Below are 20,033 nucleotides of genomic sequence, written 5' to 3' on the forward strand. Positions count from 1 at the left end.
ATGCAAGATAACCGGTTTGGGAATTTGAAACCTACACCTCATAGAGCAACATAAATTAATGTCATTAACTATTTTCCGCGCTAGACACCTTGTTTCAAATTTTCAATCCTATAAAATAGAAGAAACAAAATCATGCATTCATAAGTCAAATTTTATTCAAATGATGAAAGGCAAGTATAATTCAAGTTTCACATGTAAAGCTCAGTTTTGTCCAACAAAAATGACAATGCTTTGGTATATAATGTGTATTATAAACGGTATATAATGTGTATTATAAACTTTAGGACTTTCGCTAATATACTAATGTTAACATTTCATTGATATGCTAACACGTACTTCAAATTATATATGTTCTTTTTTTCATATCTAAACGCTTAATCTAAATTGTTGAATGTGATTATTGTTGGATTGTGCCATAATCTATTTAACTGTTTGACTAGATTTGCAAAATATATATTTATTGAATTTAACAATTTTCTTAAGTTGAAAAATGTACAGGTTCATAAGATTTAGAATTGCAACAAGACTGTTGAGGTTCTTTCCTTTGTTCTTGAGATAACTGATTGCATCATTATTCCAATGAAGGTTAAGACTTCAAAATCAATATCTACTATTCACAAGTTTTCCTAAAAGTGGTCATATGCCAAAATCGGACACTCGAGCGCCAATATACTCCTATTTGAAGATTGCTGAAGTTCCACAATAGTTGATGACCATTGTAACGCAGTGGCGGAACTAAGTACAAGCAAAGGGGGGTCAGGCACCCCCCAACTTATCGGAAGTTGCTTATTCGGGCGATTATTTTTATATGATTTTTTACCGATGCATACCGATTGGCACCCCCTATGCGGTTGCTCTTTTGTCTTTCAGCGGTTTGGCCCCCCTAAATTCAAATCCTGGTTCCGCCCCTGTTGTAACGGTCCATAGACCATTGTAACGGTCATAGACCGACGTGACGGTGCCACAATAGTCAGCCACTGGAGTTTTGATAGAAAAATGGATTTCGGAAATGAATTTTTCCATTACACAACGGCTCCGAACCGATATAACGGATAACGGTTTAATTCCAACAGCCTGCACACATCTCATATTTTGACCGCCGTTTGGTCATACGAGCTCCGATTTGAATGAATTAAAGCTTGAAATTTTCAAAAAATCGAGATCTACAACTTTCATGTTTTATCTTTATTCAAATTTGATAGATAAATTATATACACGTTCGATCTGGTTTTTATCATGAAATAATACCAAATATCTTGTATTTTCATATAAAAAAATATAATACACTTAGAATCAAGTTACTGCATTTGTTTGGTTTTAATTTGCAGGAAATGAAGAAAAATGCCTATTGCGGATGCATAGATTTTGATACGGCCGCACTAAGTACTTGGATTTCTGGACACGTGCCAATTTGAAAAAGGTATAATGAGTTGTGCATCAAAATTAGTGCGGACCCATAGATTTTGATGCAGCCGAACTCTGGTAGCACAGAAAAAGTCTGAACACAGTGCGAACGCAGAGGGCAACGTAGATTGGCACCTGAATTTAAAACAGTCATAGATTTTGACTCGTAACTCCGTTTTAAGCGTATTACCACTCTTCGGAAAGCTCACGAGAAGGTCTACAACTTGAGAATCTAAAAAAAGAAATTCAGGAGTCAATGCGGATGCACTGGGACGTTGGTGCGGACGCACTGAAGCCGCAGACAACCAAAAAACGTGTTTTTGACAGTTTTTCTATTTCTGACACATCCAGGACGCGTTTGAAGGGCTCCAATTAGACCACGCTAATTTGAGAAATATGTAGAACAAGTATCTAATAACCTCCACACATTCTAAGCTCCAAATTGGACATAATTTCAGCTATAAAAAGAGGAGAACTTTCCCATTCAAGGCATCTCTTCGCAAAAATCATCTCATATCTCAATATCTTTTCCCATCTATATTTAGTGTAAAATTCTACAGTTAAGTAAGAATTTCAAGAAAGAAGAAGAAGAATGCAAGAATAAGGGTTCTTCATCTAAAGAATGGTGTAATGTATTTCTCTATTTAATTTCTCTTTGTTTTAGCCAATTGTTGTGATGAATTTTTTGTTGAATTCTTGCATCTTCATGAGAGGCTTGTTTTCCTTTCTAGGGGTTTAGGTCATATGCATGAACTTGTTTAATTTTATTTTATTCGATTCTTTGTTTTTATTATGATTGTTTGATTTGATTGTTAATTTCTGTGATTTATTCTTTGTGTTGATTACATAATTAGAACTTGAATTGAACAACTCCCGTTTTGGATTTGAAAGAACCAAAATTGCTAAGATCATATAGGATAGTACCAAATTGTGAAATTAAATACCTTAGAATTTGAATTAGAATCTAACCAATTTGTAATCTAAACCGGAACTACAGAAATTAGGATTAGGATTTGGTGAAAGACTTAATCGTGAAGTCAAATCCTAATTAGAACATCTTGAATTGATCAATTGAATATTGATATGAATGACTTAATCGTGAGATTTGGATTCTATTTATTATTCCCTATTTAAAAAAGAATAGTAAAAATATTTTAAAATACGTAAATTTGGTCAGCAAATGCATTTTCATATGACATCATATTGAAGGTTCGTTGATGATCATGTAAAAATGTAATTTTTTCTAATGCAGACCGTTGTATAATTTGCATATTACCATAATCTTATTCTTATTTATGACGACGTGAATATGGGTTATTCAACTGGGAAGAGGATCTACCACACGTACCTGAGAAAATCTCAACCGAGTGATTTTATTTCGGACCGGTCTCAGCTGATACACCGAGTATTTTTAAAATTTGTATCAAATTGAAATAAACAATTCGAATCTCATTTTACCGGGTCAGATACCTACTGATCACAATTCATCCAACTGAGGATCTTTATTATATTACTAGTATTCCACTCATGCGTTACAACGGAGACATATTATAAGATTGAATAGAATATGAAAAGACCTTTTTTGTTTGGCATTCCCACAAAATAAAAAAAAAATATTTAAATGAAAATACAAGACAAATGAAAAAAAAAATTCAAATAATAACTAACAATAAAAGAAACAACAACAAATGAAAAAAAGGATCAAATATAACATGAAAAAAAATCTTGAAGTATCATTGCGATTTAATATCTCATTTTTTTCACAAGCAAGACAGACCATTAAACAATTTAGGAGAGAAATGATATGTAAATAAACAAAATCAGAAAAATATGATTAAATAATTCAAATAAGAATTTTCTCTACATATATATTCTTGATAAAAATTATTTTAACAATGAAAATTTATCTACAATAAAGTTCTAGATATTCTTTATTTTCTCTCTAGATCAGAAAAATATGATTGTTTATATTTTCATTGTCGAAACTATAGAGAAAGAGGAGAAATAAAAGAGAGAAAAGAGAGAAATAAATAAATAATTTAATTTTAATGTGACATAAGGAGAAATAAGGAAACGGGTCACTAGAGATTCATTCAATTTTAATGTGGCAAATCATGTAGTAGTCTGCGTGGCGAGTATATTTTTAATTAAATTTAGATTTCTACACATAAAATAAATGTATTTAATCAAAAGAAGACATATTATGTGATTTGAGAGTTGATATTCAATTTGAAAATTCATCTTTCAATCTTAGCCGTTGGCGGATCAGAACAACTACGTACATAATATAAGAATGGAGATATCTATATTATGAAGATATGCGTATTCAAATAACATAGGTGTTTACTGTAGGTTTGTTGCAAACATACGGTCATTTTTATTAATACCCTAAAAAAAGATTTTTTTTTAAAACTGCCCCCACATTCTGTTTTTTTTTAAACTGCCCCGACCGCCAAGTCCACGGGTGGCCCAGATCCTTTAGCAGACCGCCCGAGCCAGGAGCGGTCCGCTAGGGACCAAACTTCCCAGGTGGTCCTCTAATTTTTTTTTAGAGATCTTAATATTTTGATTTAAATAATTTTATGGAAAAAAAGTTTCTTGTATGCCAAAAAATAAGACATTTGATATATTTATAAAGTGATGTCGTAACTCTTTATAACTTTGATTAGATTTGTCAGTTGGATATCACAAGTCTAAAGATAACACTAATTAAAGATTTGGCCTTGATTACAAAATTTACAAGCTCTGACAGCTTATTGATCTTCTTCTCTTTATTTCTAGTACTAAAACCTCAAATTAGATCTCTGTCCATCCACAAGCACCCCTAGACTGACCTCTGGTGTGGTACCAAGTCCAAACTTTGCAACCAAGCACTATACAAAAGCCACTAGTATAGTGCAGCAATGCACTAAAAACATCAAATTTGACCTTTGCTGGTAAATCAGCAAGTATGGATTGATATAGGGGCCAAACTGTAAAAATGATTACACCAACATGTAGAGCATTCAAAAATATACAGAATTGACATAAATTTTAATTTATTTGGATTTTTCTACAGTTAGTTATGAATTTCCAAAGTTTAGCTTTTGAAAAAACTTTAAACAATCATAACTTTGGCTAAAAAAGTCGAATTTGCGCATATGATAACTTTTCAAAAAGGGGGGATGAGACAAAACTCCCGAATGATATTCAAATCCGACTCGTCCCCCCTTTGCAAAAAGTGGTCATACGCTCAAATCTGACTTTCCTAGCCAAAGTTATGCCTGTTTAAAGTTTTTTCGAAAGCTAAACTTTGAAAATTTATAACTAACTGTAGAAAAATCCAAATAAATTAAAATTTATGTCAATTCTGTGTATTTTTTAATGCTCTACATGCTGGTATAATCACTTTTGCAATTTGGTCCCTGTATCAATCCATACTTGCTGATTTACCAGCAAATGTCAAATTTGATGTTTTTAGTGCATTGCACCATACCAGTGGCCTTTGCCTAATGCTTGGCTGCTGAGTTTGGACTTGGTACCACACCAGAGGTCAGTCTAGGGGTGCTTGTGCATGGACAGAGATCTAATTTGAGGTTCGAACATATTTTAGTAGCTCTAAACTACTGTTTTAGTACTAGAAATAAAGAGAAGAATAACAACAAGCTGTCAGAGCTTGGAAATTTTGTAATCAAGGCAAGTCCTTAATTAGTGTTATCTTTAGACTTATGATATCCAACTGACAAATCAAATCAAAGTTATAAAGAATTACAACATCACTTCATAAATATATCAAAATGTCTTATTTTTTGGCATACAAGAAACTTTTTTCCTACAAAATTATTTAAATCAAAATATTAAGATCTCTAAAAAAAAATAGAGGACCGCCCGACCCCCAGGCGGTCTGGTCCCTAACGGACCGCCCCTGTCCCGGGCGGTCTGCTATAGGATCTGGGCCGCCCGTGGGCCTGGCGGTCAGGGCAGTTTTTTTTTTTAAAAATGCGGGGGTAGTTTTAAAAAAAAAATCTTTTTTTAGGGTATTAATAAAAATGGCCGTATGTTTGCAACAAACCTACAGTAAACACCTATGTTATTTGAATACGCATATCTCCACAAAATAAATATCTCCATTCTTATATTATGTATGTAGTTGTTCTGATCCGCCAACGGCTAAGATTGAAAGATGAATTTTCAAATTGAATATTAACCCTCCAATCACATAATATGTCTTCTTTTGATTAAATATATTTATTTTATGTATAGAAATCTAAATTTAATTAAAAATATGCTCGCCGCACAGACTACTACATGATTTGCCACATTAAAATTGAATGTATCTCTAGTGACCCATTTTCTTATTTCTCCTTATGTCACATTAAAATTAAATTATTTCTCTATTTGCTCTCTTTTATTTCTCCTTTGTCTCTATAGTTTCGATAATGAAAATAGAAACAATCATATTTTTCTGATCTAGAGAGAAAGTGAAGAATATCAAGAATATCAAGAATAAATTTTCATTGTTAAAATAATTTTTATCAAGAATATATATGTAGAGAAAATTCTTATTTGAATTATTTAATCATATTTTTCTGATTTTGTTTATTTACATATCATTTCTCTCCTAAATTGTTTAATGGTCTGTCTTGCTTGTGAAAAAAATGAGATATTAAATCGCAATGATACTTCAAGATTTTTTTTCATGTTATATTTGATCCTTTTTTTCATTTGTTGTTGTTTCTTTTATTGTTAGTTATTATTTGAATTTTTTTTTTTCATTTGTCTTGTATTTTCATTTAAATATTTTTTTTTTATTTTGTGGGAATGCCAAACAAAAAAGGTCTTTTCATATTATATTCAATCTTATAATATGTCTCCGTTGTAACGCATGAGTGGAATACTAGTAATATAATAAAGATCCTCAGTTGGATGAATTGTGATCAGTAGGTATCTGACCCGGTAAAATGAGATTCGAATTGTTTATTTCAATTTGATACAAATTTTAAAAATACTCGGTGTATCAGCTGAGACCGGTCCGAAATAAAATCACTCGGTTGAGATTTTCTCAGGTACGTGTGGTAGATCCTCTTCCCAGTTGAATAACCCATATTCACGTCGTCATAAATAAGAATAAGATTATGGTAATATGCAAATTATACAGCGGTCTGCATTAGGAAAAATTACATTTTTACATGATCATCAACGAACCTTCAATATGATGTCATATGAAAATGCATTTGCTGACCAAATTTACGTATTTTTAAATATTTTTACTGTTCTTTTTTTAATAGAGAAGATTACTTGATTTCAAAAACCTGAACTATTTAAAAGCAGTCATTTTTTAGAAAAAAATCTAAAAATATAAAATTTAATTTGCAAGTATATTTTTATTTAAAAATTATGTTTAACTATTCAAAGACCTTTTAAACTTTAAAAATATAAATATAAATTCACATTGCATGAACAACTGGGGGGACAATATTTTTTTTGCTTCTGGAGAATGGAAAGGGTATAAATTTGATTAACTTCTAATCCACAAAACGTTACGAATCTACGCAACTACGAGTCTCCGACACTATGACAATGACAACGGATGTATTCCCCAAATGATATGTGTCTCCAATTTCCACATAAATGTTTGTAGAAGCGACTTCACATATCCTGTTAGTTAGAAATGTGAGGCAGCTCTGTACCCTGCTCGTCTTTTGTCCAAAAAAATAATTGTTTTATACTAATCTATTCAAATTTTACTCAAAAAAAAACTAATCTATTCAAATTGTATATAAATCAGAAGCTGTATCTCTTCTCAGTTTATTCAATAAACATATCTAAGCTCCTAAGAATTATAGAGAGAGAAACAAGAAAGAAAAAAATACATCTCTCGATTGATTTCAAGCGATAAAATTAGTGCCTAAACATGAGATGTTAAAATAAGCACACAAGATCTTTAAAATTTATTTTCACTGCGGTATGATTTGATTCTCCATTATTTTTATAAAAATAATTATAACACGCAATCTCAATATTCTGATTAAGGTTAAATATTCACGATGCGATATGATTTTTTAAAAGAGTTCTTCTAAAAGTCATATGGAATTTCTATCAAGCAGCCTTCAATCAATTATGCCTACCTGGCTTTGATATTACCCATAGTGACCTTTATATGACCAATACTCCCATTCCCGGAAATAAATCTGCTGTTATTCCAAAGGAATAACAGAAACCTGTGATCCCAACTGTTCAAATTTTACCAAGTACTAATTTCTAGAAAGAAAAAATTTCATATGCGAATCTCAACGAAGATCAATGGTTGAGATCAGACTAACAGGTTCTCGTTATTCCAAAGTTTATTTCCCCCATTCCCAACTACCTAGCTGAGACTGCTGGTAAAAGGCTGACATGAATCTAAATTACATGCTATCATTTATTTAATGAAAATTAAAAACAACCCTCAGAGGACAGAGGTTCAAGGCACTTGCCCCTCAAAAGACACCGGGGACTCTATATATACATTTTATCAGTAACAAATTCCGCATTCTCAGCCTAAGGGCCTTCAACTCAAAAAATATATATATCCACACTCTCATGCCTATCTGACACCATCATCCCCTCTCTCTCTCTCTCTCTCTCTCCAAATAAGTAACATGGGATTCCCTTCTTTGTGTTATTGTACAATCCTCCCAAAACCTATAATTTTGACCTTTCAATTCGTAAACCTCTTGAGATATGTCATCTCCCTCTTCTTCTTTCGCATCGGCCTCACCAACTCGGCCGAATACTGCCCGCTTTTGTCGCTCTCTTCCACCATAGACTGCCTGACTGAGTCTCCGTCATCTGCGATCAAATCCAGACTTCGGTTGGTTAAACTCGAGAATTTGCAATCAAAGAAGGGAAAACATGATCAGACCGTTGTGTGTGCTGTGTGTTTGGGGCAATTGAACGCTTGCCATGAGGTGAGGGAATTAGGCAACTGTTCCCATTTGTTTCACAGAGAATGTATCGACAAATGGGTTGATTTGGGTAAGGTTACTTGCCCTCTGTGTAGATGTCTTCTATTACCAAGAGCGCTAGGAGGCATAGAAGGAGAGAGGGGCTGTTTTGATTTGGTCAGATGGTGGAATTGATTGTTGGATGACTTAATTTGTGTTGGTGGTGAAATAAAACTTGTAGAATTAATCTGGAAACTGATGATATATAGTAAATAAAAAGAGAATCGGCGTCAATTCATGATGTAATTTAATTACATATGAAAACATTGCCATGTACGTACTTCATTGCGTTATTAATTAACAGAGCACAAGAACATCTTAATCGCTGGTGACAAAGAGGTTCAAATTTGAAGTCCTAATTTAATGATTTAATGGAATAGATTTAATGTTCTTGATTGTAAATCTTGTTAATCAGCATCATGTAACTATGCAAGTTGATAGTTTTATCTCTTTTTTTTCTTTTTTTTGAAATCCTTGGTAGTGACTACCAAGTTACAAAAAGATAAATGTGTTTAATACAACCTTTTCTACAAAATCAACAAGTGCTTCTCAAGTTACATTTGCACCACTAGCAAAATTACTACCCCTATCTCCCCTGCAGCACTTCAACCATAATGCATTCTCCTCCTTTATCAACACTGCCAAACGTTGCGGCGACATTCTTTTACCTCTGAAAATTAATTCATTTCGTTGCTTCCAAATCCCCCACAACACTCCCATGAAACAAGACACCCACGTTCTCTTGTCACCATGCATGGTTGATTTATAGTGCCTCCACGAAGAGTCCCAAGTGCTGAAAATTGTGTGCGAAATCTGAATCAAACTGCCCGTGCATCCCCATACCTGCCTTGCATAAGAATACTCGAAGAACAAATGGAAAGAAGTCTCCATGGGGCCTGCCGAGCACATAGGACAGTTTGCAAAACAGTGCATATTTCTTCTCAACATCATCTCTCGTGTAAAAATCCTGTTATGCAACCACAAGAAGGTAAAAATTTTCACCTATGAAGGAGCATAACTACGCCATATCACCTTGTAGCTCCAGTTCAATAACCCCCCTGACAGCATGACCTTATAAACTGATGCCGAGGAGTACATGCCATCTCTAGATCGACCATCTCCAGTGTAGCACGTCTTCTTGATTAGAGAACACTGGGACCGATTCTATTGGAATAGAGAGTATGACCGGCCACCTTGTTAACATTTCTCTCAACGAAATACTTGGAAACCGTGGTTTACTCAGACCATCTTTGAGAAATCGAATCGGGACCCTATCCCATGCATCATACCAGTACGATATCGAATTATCATTCCCCACTTACCTTCAAAATTACCATTCCCCACTTACCTATCCCATGCATAGTTTTATCATTTCAGCAATTTTGTCAGGGAAAATCATGCATTGTACATTGTCGTTTGTTCGGCCTTCCCAAATCAAACATTAAATAAGACCCGGGAAACATTGTAACCATGTGTGTTTCGGAAAGAAAAGACAAAGAGGTTATAGAGGAATTGACTTTAACTTTTCATTTGCTTTTTACTTTTTCTTCTTTTTTTTTTTGATTAAAAGACGGGGGAATTGATTAGTAATACATTTCACGTACGCCCAAGATGTTGGATGTAGCTTCCCCGAGATTTTACTTGTTTTCGAGTTCAACTTATTGAAGACAAAAATGAGCAATTTTGCTAATTTTTTTATTAATAAATATAAATTTTCAAATTAAAACAATAAAACTTAAAAAAACATTAAGGAATTTCGAAATTTAGTTAGGGACTTAGGGTGGGCATATATTTAAAATCTTAATAGAAATGAGGACACTCAGTTGGCTTGGTTGCCCGGCCGTATGAAGAGTCCGTATCCCCCCAGGTACTTGAGGTGTAATTAACAAAAATAGACGGTCCAGATTAATTCCATCCAGGCTAAACTCAATCTGGTAGCTGTTGAGGCTTAGAGGTGCTGCTTTGAGATTCGTGCCAAGTGAAATGAATTGTCCAAATTCACCACTTGCGCCTCAGGTATCTGGAGTGATGTGGATTCCCGTATGAAGGGCCAAATATTTAAATTTCTTCCTAAAATTTGATATTTTAATATAAAAAAGGAACCATTTTTCAACTAGCAGTCCTCATGGATCATACTTTCGAATCATGGCCATTTTTTTTTTTTTATTTGAAGCAAGACAATAATTTGCCCGTTTCATATATTGAAACGAATATAATATTTACATGATACTAAATGTTAGATGCATGCGTAATGCATCCCAGGAAATCAAGAAAACAAAAACATCTAGCAATTTTGGACCTCACTAAGAGGTGTACACAGATATAGTCCAAGATCAAAATACTCAAAAACAAAGTTAAACTAGAAAGTAAACTAGATAATGTGCACACATGCACAGTCATAACAAAATAACAAAGAGGATCACTCATTCTCTTCTCCTGTCACCCAGTCCAGCAGAAGCACATCTTCAGGATCCAACACTTGAAGAGGAATAGCATCAATATCTTGTGGCAGCCACAGCTGTGTAGCTTCCCGCACTTCTTGCTTAACGCTACCTGTTTAATAAGAGACCAAAGAAACAATTTGTAAGATAAGATTTCTTGAAGTATAAATAACAGTATTGTTAAAACAAAGATCATTGTGATGCTTCCAGATGCTCCAAATAACTGCACAAACAACAATAAGAAATGCAGATTGCTGGAATTTAGGGAGAGAAATAGCATACTGCATCGCATCAGCAATAGAATGCCACTGTTGATGTAAGACCTAACATTGACCCATCCATAACCAAATGTGTTTAGCATAGTGACATTTGAAAAATAAATGATTATAATCTTCTATGTGGTGACAAAACTGACAATTCATATCTCCAATCCAACCTTTTTTTTGTAAAACTTTTTTGGTCAAAATTCTATGATTATGTACCAGTCACATAAAGGCTCTGATTTTAAGTGGCACATGAACTTTCCACCATAACAGTGGATTTTTAACAGTAACCCCCCTGAAATTGAGAAATTTGTACAAGGATTTGACAGTAAAAATTCCATTTGCTTCCCATCTCCAAGCAAGGTGATCACAATTATGTGTAAAGGAGAGAGTGCTAATCAATTGCAATAGTATTCCCCATTCATGCAACAGCACACCACTTAATTGTCGTTGAAAAGACATGTCAGCCCCTTGAGATACCACTACCTGTTGGACTGTAAGAATCATGGCCATTGAACAGCCAGATTTAAAATTATCATCCTTGGATTTTAACAGCCCTTGACTTTATTATTTTTCAAAATTGAAAATTTGTATGTATCAAAATCTTTGAGCAATCTCGATCAATTTTATTACTACATGAATAATCTGGCATAATTCACAAAACAAATGTTTATCTGTTCACTTGCTCTAAGTCCTTATTAATTAACACACTATTTCAAAAATTAGGTGGTATCATATAAATGCACAAGTCTATATTGGGTAAGGCTACGGTGCTACGGCTTAATATTCTGGTTTTTAAATTTCTAACGGTCGATCCGAACCATTCATCTTGTTCTCCATATTAATATGTGTTTCGAGACCAAATTTTACATTTTTAAAAAAAAATTTACTATTTTTTTAGATAGGTAGAAAATCAAATATTTGAATGGTGCAGAATTTTTTATATCAAGTGATTTTTTACCTATCTAAAAAAATAGTTAGAATTTTTCAAAAAATGTAAAATTTGGTCTCCAAACACATATTAATATGAAGAACAAGATGAACAATTCGGATCGACCGTTATGATTTTGAAAACTCGAATATTCAGCCGTAGCACCGTAGTTCTCTATGCAACCCATAGCACCATAGCCTAACCCCTATATAAATTGCTTAAATGTGGTGATGACTGATGACAACAATAATTATATTCTTCATCATAACGGTGATAATATAATATAAGATACTTTTTCTTCCCAAAAGCTAGACAAATATGGGGAACGGAAGTGACGAGGATAAGGGGAACATAAGCTTTCCCTTTATAGAAAAAAAAAATTAAAACGAAAACAACATGAAAATAATAGATTTCTTATTCGGATACTTTTCTTCATTTTTAGACAAATCAAACGGCCAATAAAATGCTCCACCACCCTTATCCTAACAATTATTTCTGCGACGATATTTGCTCAAATTAATCATCATTATTGTCCACCCGGATATTAAAATCTGCATTAATTCTGAATTATTTTATTAAATTAAAAAACAGATAAATTATGTAGCCACCATTTTTACATACAGTTGAAGAAGTTTGGTATGAACAAATTTGCTTGTAAGAGTGTGCTCCAGAAAGAAGTATAACTCCTTCGTTAAAGGGAAAGAAAGGAAAAGTTTGAAAATGACGGACTGTCCATGTCGTTCACCTGCTCCATAAGAGGAGAAATGGAGAGGTTGTAGAGAGGAGTTACTGTTCGGAAGGAAAGAGAGAGGGGTATGGTGTTGATTTTTGATCTGTCACTCTCAATTCAGGGTGTAAAATTTACTGTTCGAAAGAAGACAACCCTCGTTTCTTTTTCTCCCCATCTCTTCTCCTTCCTCTATAGACGCCGATTCAGGAGTACGCCCTAACAATTGAGCATATGTTAGATTTCACACGCACGCACAAAAAAAAAAAAAAAATGTATATGTTGATGTCGGGCTCAGACAACACCTAAAAAGTAACCATATCGATGAGAATACATGACCTACCCGGCTACCAGTTGGAAATATCGAATTAATAAATGTACCAAATTAGACTTTCTAAACAACTGCAACTTAAAATGATAAGATCACAAAATACTAATTAACTAGTTCTATACGAAAGTTCTCGTGATAGTAAATTTGAGCCAAAATGTAAATGTGAAATCTGCAATTGACAATAGAATAACTTAGTCAATGGCGGAGCCACGTTATCCCCTAATCCTAATTCAAAAGTATATATTTATTATTATACCTTTTTTAGCAAAACAAATTCTAATATATGCATAAAATTATGCCCGGTTTTATAATTCATCCCGTCGTATTCGACTTTCTAGCTATGTTCCTTCCTAAGTTAATGCCACAAATTAAAAAATAATAATAATGAAAATAAGAATACTAATCTGAAATTTCTTGCCCCAAACACCTATCATATGCTTTTTTTTGCCCATTTTCATAATTTTGTTTTTTTTGTCAAGTTTGCATTCTCCAATAGACAAGTGTATAATCTGCAAAGTTTTAAGTATGTATTATGCAATAGTTAAGTGTACATTTGAAAAATGTTTTACTAAATATTGAACTTCAAAACAACAAGTGTGCATTTTACAAAAGAAGAGTAAAACTGGGTGTTCTTAAGTTCATCAAGCCTCTTGGTGAATTCAAGTCTAAAACTCATCGAATCGGCTTCAAATGACAAATCTGAACTGTTGAAACCTGCCTACCTTACGAGTGATACTTCTACACATAAAAAATTATAATTTTAAAACTAATTTTGCATAGAGTCAAGTGGTCAAAAAAGGTTCAAAAAATGAATGCATTAAAATTAATTTATTAACCTTCTAATTTTGACCGCTTGACTTTATACTAAATTAATTCGAATGTTTAAAATTTTTATATGTAAACGCATTACTCGTAAAATAGGAGGGTTTCAACGGTTCGGATTCTTCATTTAAAGCCGATTCGATTGATTTTATACTTGAGTTCACCAAGAAATTTAGTGAACCTAAGAACACCCTAGTTCTACTCGATCATCAGGAGTGTGTTTTTCAAGTGCACATATTGTAATAGCTGAATATGCATATGAAAGGTTTTTTAAATAAGTGTGGAAGTTAGACGTGTGCATTCATATATATTTGAGAAATTGCATTGGAGGCTTCTACGGATTGATCAGGGGTTGTTATTGGGCTCTTTGAAAATAAATGCTTGTTACAAATTTTCAGAAAAAAAGAAGAATTTTTTTCATGCTTTAGTTTATACTATTGGTGAGTCATGCCAACGTTAAAAAGGGTGTTATCTATGTTTATTATTTCGCCGTTATGGCAGCATCAACACTTCAACAATCGTCATCAGAGCAGATAGAACATAGGAGAATGAAGGTCAATTGAGATCTTTATTTAATTATTTTCCAAAACTTTGTATTAATGTTCATAATTTAGATAACAATATATAAATACGTTTATTTGATTTCGTAATGTGTTTGTCAATTTTCTAAAACTAATCCTTATACAGGGGCGAGTCAGAAATTTGGTCAGAATTAGTAGGCAAAAAATAATAAGCTGAGCCGACTCCTGTCCTGTCGCTCGCCCAACAGTCGAAGCCGCCGCATCTATATATTATTTATGTAAATGATAAAAATGAATTGAAGAAAACAAAATAATTTGTATCAAAATCAATGCTTAGTTATGTGGAAAATAATTATATGTTAGTGATCAGAATAAGATTTTTAGGATAAAAGTTTTAGGTTGTGTTTGGATGGAGCAAGAATAGAGTTAATTTTGAATTAGTGCACCGAGGCTGGATACGTCCGGATACACCATAAACCAAGCTGTAGACCACGCCAAGCTGTATATTTTTTGCGCCTGAGCGAAATCGAACCCTGGTGATTCCCTCTAGCAACATACAATCTAACTGCACTAGATCAACTTTGATGTTTAATTTTAATAGCTATTATATTTAATGTATACCTAGAATTTTTGTATATTTAATTTATATAATACAAGTGTTGAATTAAAATATAATAAAAATAATATAATATAATAAGCATATCGTATCCTTCATTTTTTAGAATTGCCGTATCGCCGTACCCGTATTCATGCAACATAGATCTTGGGTGATCCAAACACAAATTAAAAAATTAGATTAGCTCGAGATCAATAGCTCTATTCTATTAACTCATAGAAATGGTGGGTTAGTAAGAATAGAACTAGTGGAGTTAGTGATATTAATAAAAAAAAAATAGTTTTCATTCTTCTAAATTAGAGTAAGTTTAAATATAAAATTAGTATTAAATAAAATATTTTATTAAATATTAAATGTAATATAATATTTGTTTAAATGTTAAATGTAATATAATATTTGTTTAAATGTTAAATGTAATATAATATTTGTTTAAATGTTAAATCTAATATAATATTTGTTTAAATATTATATTAGTATAATATATAATATTAGATTAGTATTAAAAAAATTATTAGTTTAAATGTTGAGTGTTGTACGTACTATAATATTGACTTAAATATTAGATTAGTATTAAATAAATATAATATCATATTAGATTAGTATTAAATATAATATAATATCATATTAGATTAGTATTAAATATAATATAATATTAGTTTAAATTTTAAATCTAATATAATATTAGTTTAAATTTTAAATCTAATATAATATTAGTTTAAATTTTAAATCTAATATAATATTAGTTTAAATTTTAAATCTAATATAATATTAGTTTAAATTTTAAATCGAATATAATATTAGTTTAAATATAAGATTAGTAATAAATAATATATTAGATTATTATTAAATAAATATAATATCATATTAGATTAGTATTAAATAAAATATTATATTTGTATAAATAAAATATTAAATTAGTATTAAATAAATATAATATCATATTAGATTATATTATATTAGATATTATTAAATAAAATATTAGATTAGTATTAAATGAAATGTTAGATTAGTATTAAAAAAATCAACTTAAATGTAATATAATGTTAGTTTAAATATTATATTAGTTTAATCATTATTTTATTTATTCCCTCCATCGCTATTCCAAATATACAATTCAAACGATATTTTTATTAACCCGAATAGTTCAAAGTTAGCGCTATTTCAAACTACTCGGATTAGCACTATTTTCAACCACTAATTCAAAAATCATTATTTTTGTACTAATTCTTGCACAATCCAAACGTACTCTTATTAAAGACCAGTGACATCAACCCTATTTATGTATTTGAACAAGATCTAGGGGTTGACTCGACACGCACGCGATTTAGGTAACATACAGCCTCCGGTGATTTTGTATAAATGATTTTGCAGAGAAATCACTTCTAATATCAGCAAACAAAATAATATCTTGAATCAATAAATTATTTTCTTTAAAAAAATGCTTGACATCACAACGCTAGCCCAAGGAACTGGACACAAACTACTAGGCCTCTCATAGTAGAACTTACAGGCTCGTGGGCCAGTCAATAGTAAAGCACCCAAGGAATAAGCTGTCGTGACGAATTCTGAATTATGTGAAGAGATTAGGCCAGGTCGTCAAATTATTATTTAAGTTGTTAACTTGCAATTCTGGACTCTCCGAATTGGCCCATTATATGTAAGTTTGGGCTTAAGCCTCAACAGCCCTTGACCAGGACCAGGTTTGTTTCTGGAGGGTTGGCGATTGCTCTAAATAAACAAATATTATTTGTAATTTCAATATAAAAAAATCTGACATGGTCTTGGTATATTTCTTGTCGGCTCGGACGGGTTTCTTTGAACCTGCTCCGCACGGCTTAGTTTACCTCCCCAAGTAAGGAAGCTAACCTTAGAGAGAATTCTCGAACTCTCTTAACATCCAACCCCCAGGCCCCAGCTATTTATAATTAGCCCTCTCCTCTTCTCTCTTTCAAAACAAATTCACAAGTTCTCTTCTAAAGCTTCTCTGAGCATTTCAAATCTCACACTCTCTCTTCAGATATTTGTTCTACCGCCTTCAAGGTATTCATCTCTTTCTTGAAATTTCCTTAATAGTTTGAATAATTCTTGATTCTCCTGTAGATTGTACTGGGTCGCCGTCTTTAATCCGACCTAGGTTTTCGAGATTGATTTCCGAAGTAAAATATCGGTCTGGTTTATGGCTAATTAGGCTTTTCTTGCAATTATCTGAAGTTTGACCTAGTTATCAGAAGTTATAATCTTTTGATTTGATTATCTTAGGCTTTATTGTCCAGAATTGTGCGGTTGAATTTCCCATTAGTTTAGTATTTCAGACATGGTTTGAGAGTTCATGTCATCTTGTTTCTCGTCAAGGATATCTGAATCTTCTTTTGGAATCGTGGCTCTTATCTTTTGGAATTCCAAAAGAAGATTCTGATTTCTTTTGGAATCTTTTGATTATCCATGTTAGCACAATCCGACTATGTTGAAATTTTTGCACAAAAAATTAGGGTAGATTATTTTTAAGTCTACTCATGCTAAAAGGAAGACCATCTATAAGATATGTAGGCAGCAATTCATTGTTCCCCAAACTTTACTAGCTGCAATATAGAGCCAGCAACTATCTTATGCTAAATACTGTCCTGATCCTCCTTTCTTCCATGAAATGGAAAAGTCATCTGGTAATCGAGGTTTGCTTATACAATCTCTTTGGTTAATGCAGATGCAGATCTTTGTCAAGACACTCACGGGCAAGACCATAACTCTCGAGGTTGAGAGCTCTGACACCGTTGACAATGTGAAGGCCAAGATCCAAGACAAGGAGGGTATTCCTCCTGACCAGCAGCGCCTTATCTTTGCCGGCAAGCAGCTCGAAGATGGCCGCACTCTTGCCGACTACAACATCCAGAAGGAGTCGACCCTTCACTTGGTTCTGCGTCTAAGAGGAGGCATGCAGATCTTTGTTAAGACCTTGACCGGTAAAACCATTACCCTCGAGGTTGAGAGCTCTGATACCATTGACAACGTCAAGGCCAAAATCCAAGACAAGGAGGGGATCCCACCGGACCAGCAGAGGCTGATCTTTGCTGGTAAGCAGCTAGAGGATGGTCGCACTCTAGCTGATTACAACATCCAAAAGGAGTCAACATTGCATTTGGTGCTTCGCTTGAGAGGAGGCATGCAAATCTTCGTCAAGACCTTGACTGGTAAAACCATTACTCTCGAGGTCGAAAGCTCTGACACTATTGACAATGTCAAGGCTAAAATCCAAGACAAGGAAGGGATCCCACCAGACCAACAGAGACTGATTTTCGCTGGCAAGCAACTAGAGGATGGTCGTACTCTGGCCGATTACAACATACAGAAAGAGTCAACCCTCCATTTGGTTCTTCGTCTAAGGGGTGGGATGCAAATTTTTGTGAAGACCTTGACCGGCAAGACTATTACTCTTGAGGTTGAGAGCTCGGATACCATCGACAATGTTAAAGCCAAGATTCAAGACAAGGAGGGTATCCCACCTGATCAGCAGCGCCTTATCTTTGCCGGCAAGCAGCTGGAGGATGGCCGCACACTAGCCGATTACAACATCCAGAAAGAGTCGACCCTCCACTTGGTTCTTCGCCTCCGTGGTGGAATGCAGATCTTTGTAAAAACACTCACTGGTAAAACCATTACCCTTGAGGTGGAGAGCTCAGACACCATCGACAATGTCAAGGCAAAAATTCAGGACAAGGAGGGAATCCCGCCAGACCAGCAGCGGCTTATCTTTGCTGGCAAGCAGCTTGAAGATGGCCGCACTCTGGCAGATTATAACATCCAGAAGGAATCGACGCTCCACCTTGTTCTGCGTCTCAGGGGAGGCATGCAGATTTTTGTGAAGACTCTGACTGGCAAGACCATTACCCTTGAGGTTGAGAGCTCTGACACAATTGATAATGTGAAGGCGAAGATTCAAGACAAGGAGGGGATCCCGCCAGACCAGCAGAGGCTCATTTTTGCCGGTAAACAGCTGGAGGATGGGCGCACTCTAGCAGACTACAATATTCAGAAGGAATCTACTCTTCATCTTGTACTCCGTCTTCGTGGTGGTAATGCATAAACTCGTGTAGAAGTATGTTGTTGCTTTCCGTTTCTGGTTTCTGGTTTGTATCTTTTGGGGTTGTTGGAAGGTGGGACTGTGATCTATGTTGAATAACGAAGAACATAATTGAAGTCGTGGAATTCTATTGTGTTTTTAGTTTTTGTGCCTGCTTTTATCATTTATGCGTGGTGTTTGTATTCAATTGCTTATTTAGATAGGCGTTCTGTCCTTTTAAATTTTGGTGGGGTCGCCTGCCCTATATATAAAACATCTGTTTGGAGCATCTATGTTCATAAAATTATAATTTTTATTATTATAAAATTAGAATAAAAATAGTTGAAATTATTTTGATGTCAATTTCTCAATACTGAACGCATTCAATTAATTTTAATTATTTTTATCATTCGGAAACTAAAAAAATCTTATACATTCTAAAAATTAATTTATAAGATGAATAAGTTAATAAAAAATAAAAAAATTAATAATTTTATCAACATTGTTTATAAAATGGTCACACTCCAAATTTTTACCATCCGGAGCGTGATTATATAAGCATTTTCACATCTTTCCTTAGCCCGTCAACTTATGTCGCCTACAGAAATGAAAACAAAATAACAAAATGGAGTCAGTTACAAAGCTCAGTAACCGGTTATTTAACGATGCGCTTCTCTATAATTGGCTTAATTTAACAACCATTCAAATAGGCCGGATTAATTCACACAAATTCACATAAAATTATGCATGCATATTTAACCAGCAATAGCACATCGGCCTAGGTTATCCATAAAATAAGTCATATCATATTTTCAACCATCGAACCTGACTGCGACTAGCATTCCCTGCATATCAGTCCCGACCACGACTCTCGTGTATCGGACAAATCAAATTACAACCTCAGACTCGCTATCCCGTTAAATATGTCATCATAATCCAATATGCAATATCAATATCC

At 33.6% G+C, this 20,033-nt stretch overlaps 2 protein-coding genes across 2 annotated transcripts; both read left to right on the forward strand.

The window, feature by feature from the left end:
* Window positions 1–7,963: 7,963 nt before the first annotated feature.
* Window positions 7,964–8,782, forward strand: LOC144567704 (brassinosteroid-responsive RING protein 1-like). The gene has a single exon (XM_078317870.1). It carries the CDS (start codon window positions 8,025–8,027, stop codon window positions 8,502–8,504), a length of 480 nt encoding a protein of 159 aa, XP_078173996.1. The 5' UTR covers window positions 7,964–8,024; the 3' UTR covers window positions 8,505–8,782.
* An 8,134-nt stretch (window positions 8,783–16,916) lies between these two features.
* Window positions 16,917–19,232, forward strand: LOC144567151 (polyubiquitin-like). Its single transcript, XM_078317209.1, has 2 exons — window positions 16,917–17,061; window positions 17,723–19,232. The coding sequence occupies exon 2, from the start codon at window positions 17,723–17,725 to the stop codon at window positions 19,097–19,099; it is 1,377 nt and encodes a 458-aa protein (XP_078173335.1). The 5' UTR covers window positions 16,917–17,061; the 3' UTR covers window positions 19,100–19,232.
* The last annotated feature ends 801 nt before the right edge of the window (window positions 19,233–20,033 follow it).

Source organism: Carex rostrata, chromosome 16 (assembly GCF_964058835.1).
Source record: "Carex rostrata chromosome 16, lpCarRost1.2, whole genome shotgun sequence".
Classification (NCBI taxonomy): Eukaryota; Viridiplantae; Streptophyta; class Magnoliopsida; order Poales; family Cyperaceae; genus Carex; species Carex rostrata.

Excerpts from the sequence above, each read along its gene's own strand:
- LOC144567704 (XM_078317870.1), top strand. The coding sequence starts at position 8,025 with ATGGGATTCCCTTCTTTGTGTTATTGTACAATCCTCCCAAAACCTATA.
- LOC144567151 (XM_078317209.1), top strand. The coding sequence starts at position 17,723 with ATGCAGATCTTTGTCAAGACACTCACGGGCAAGACCATAACTCTCGAG.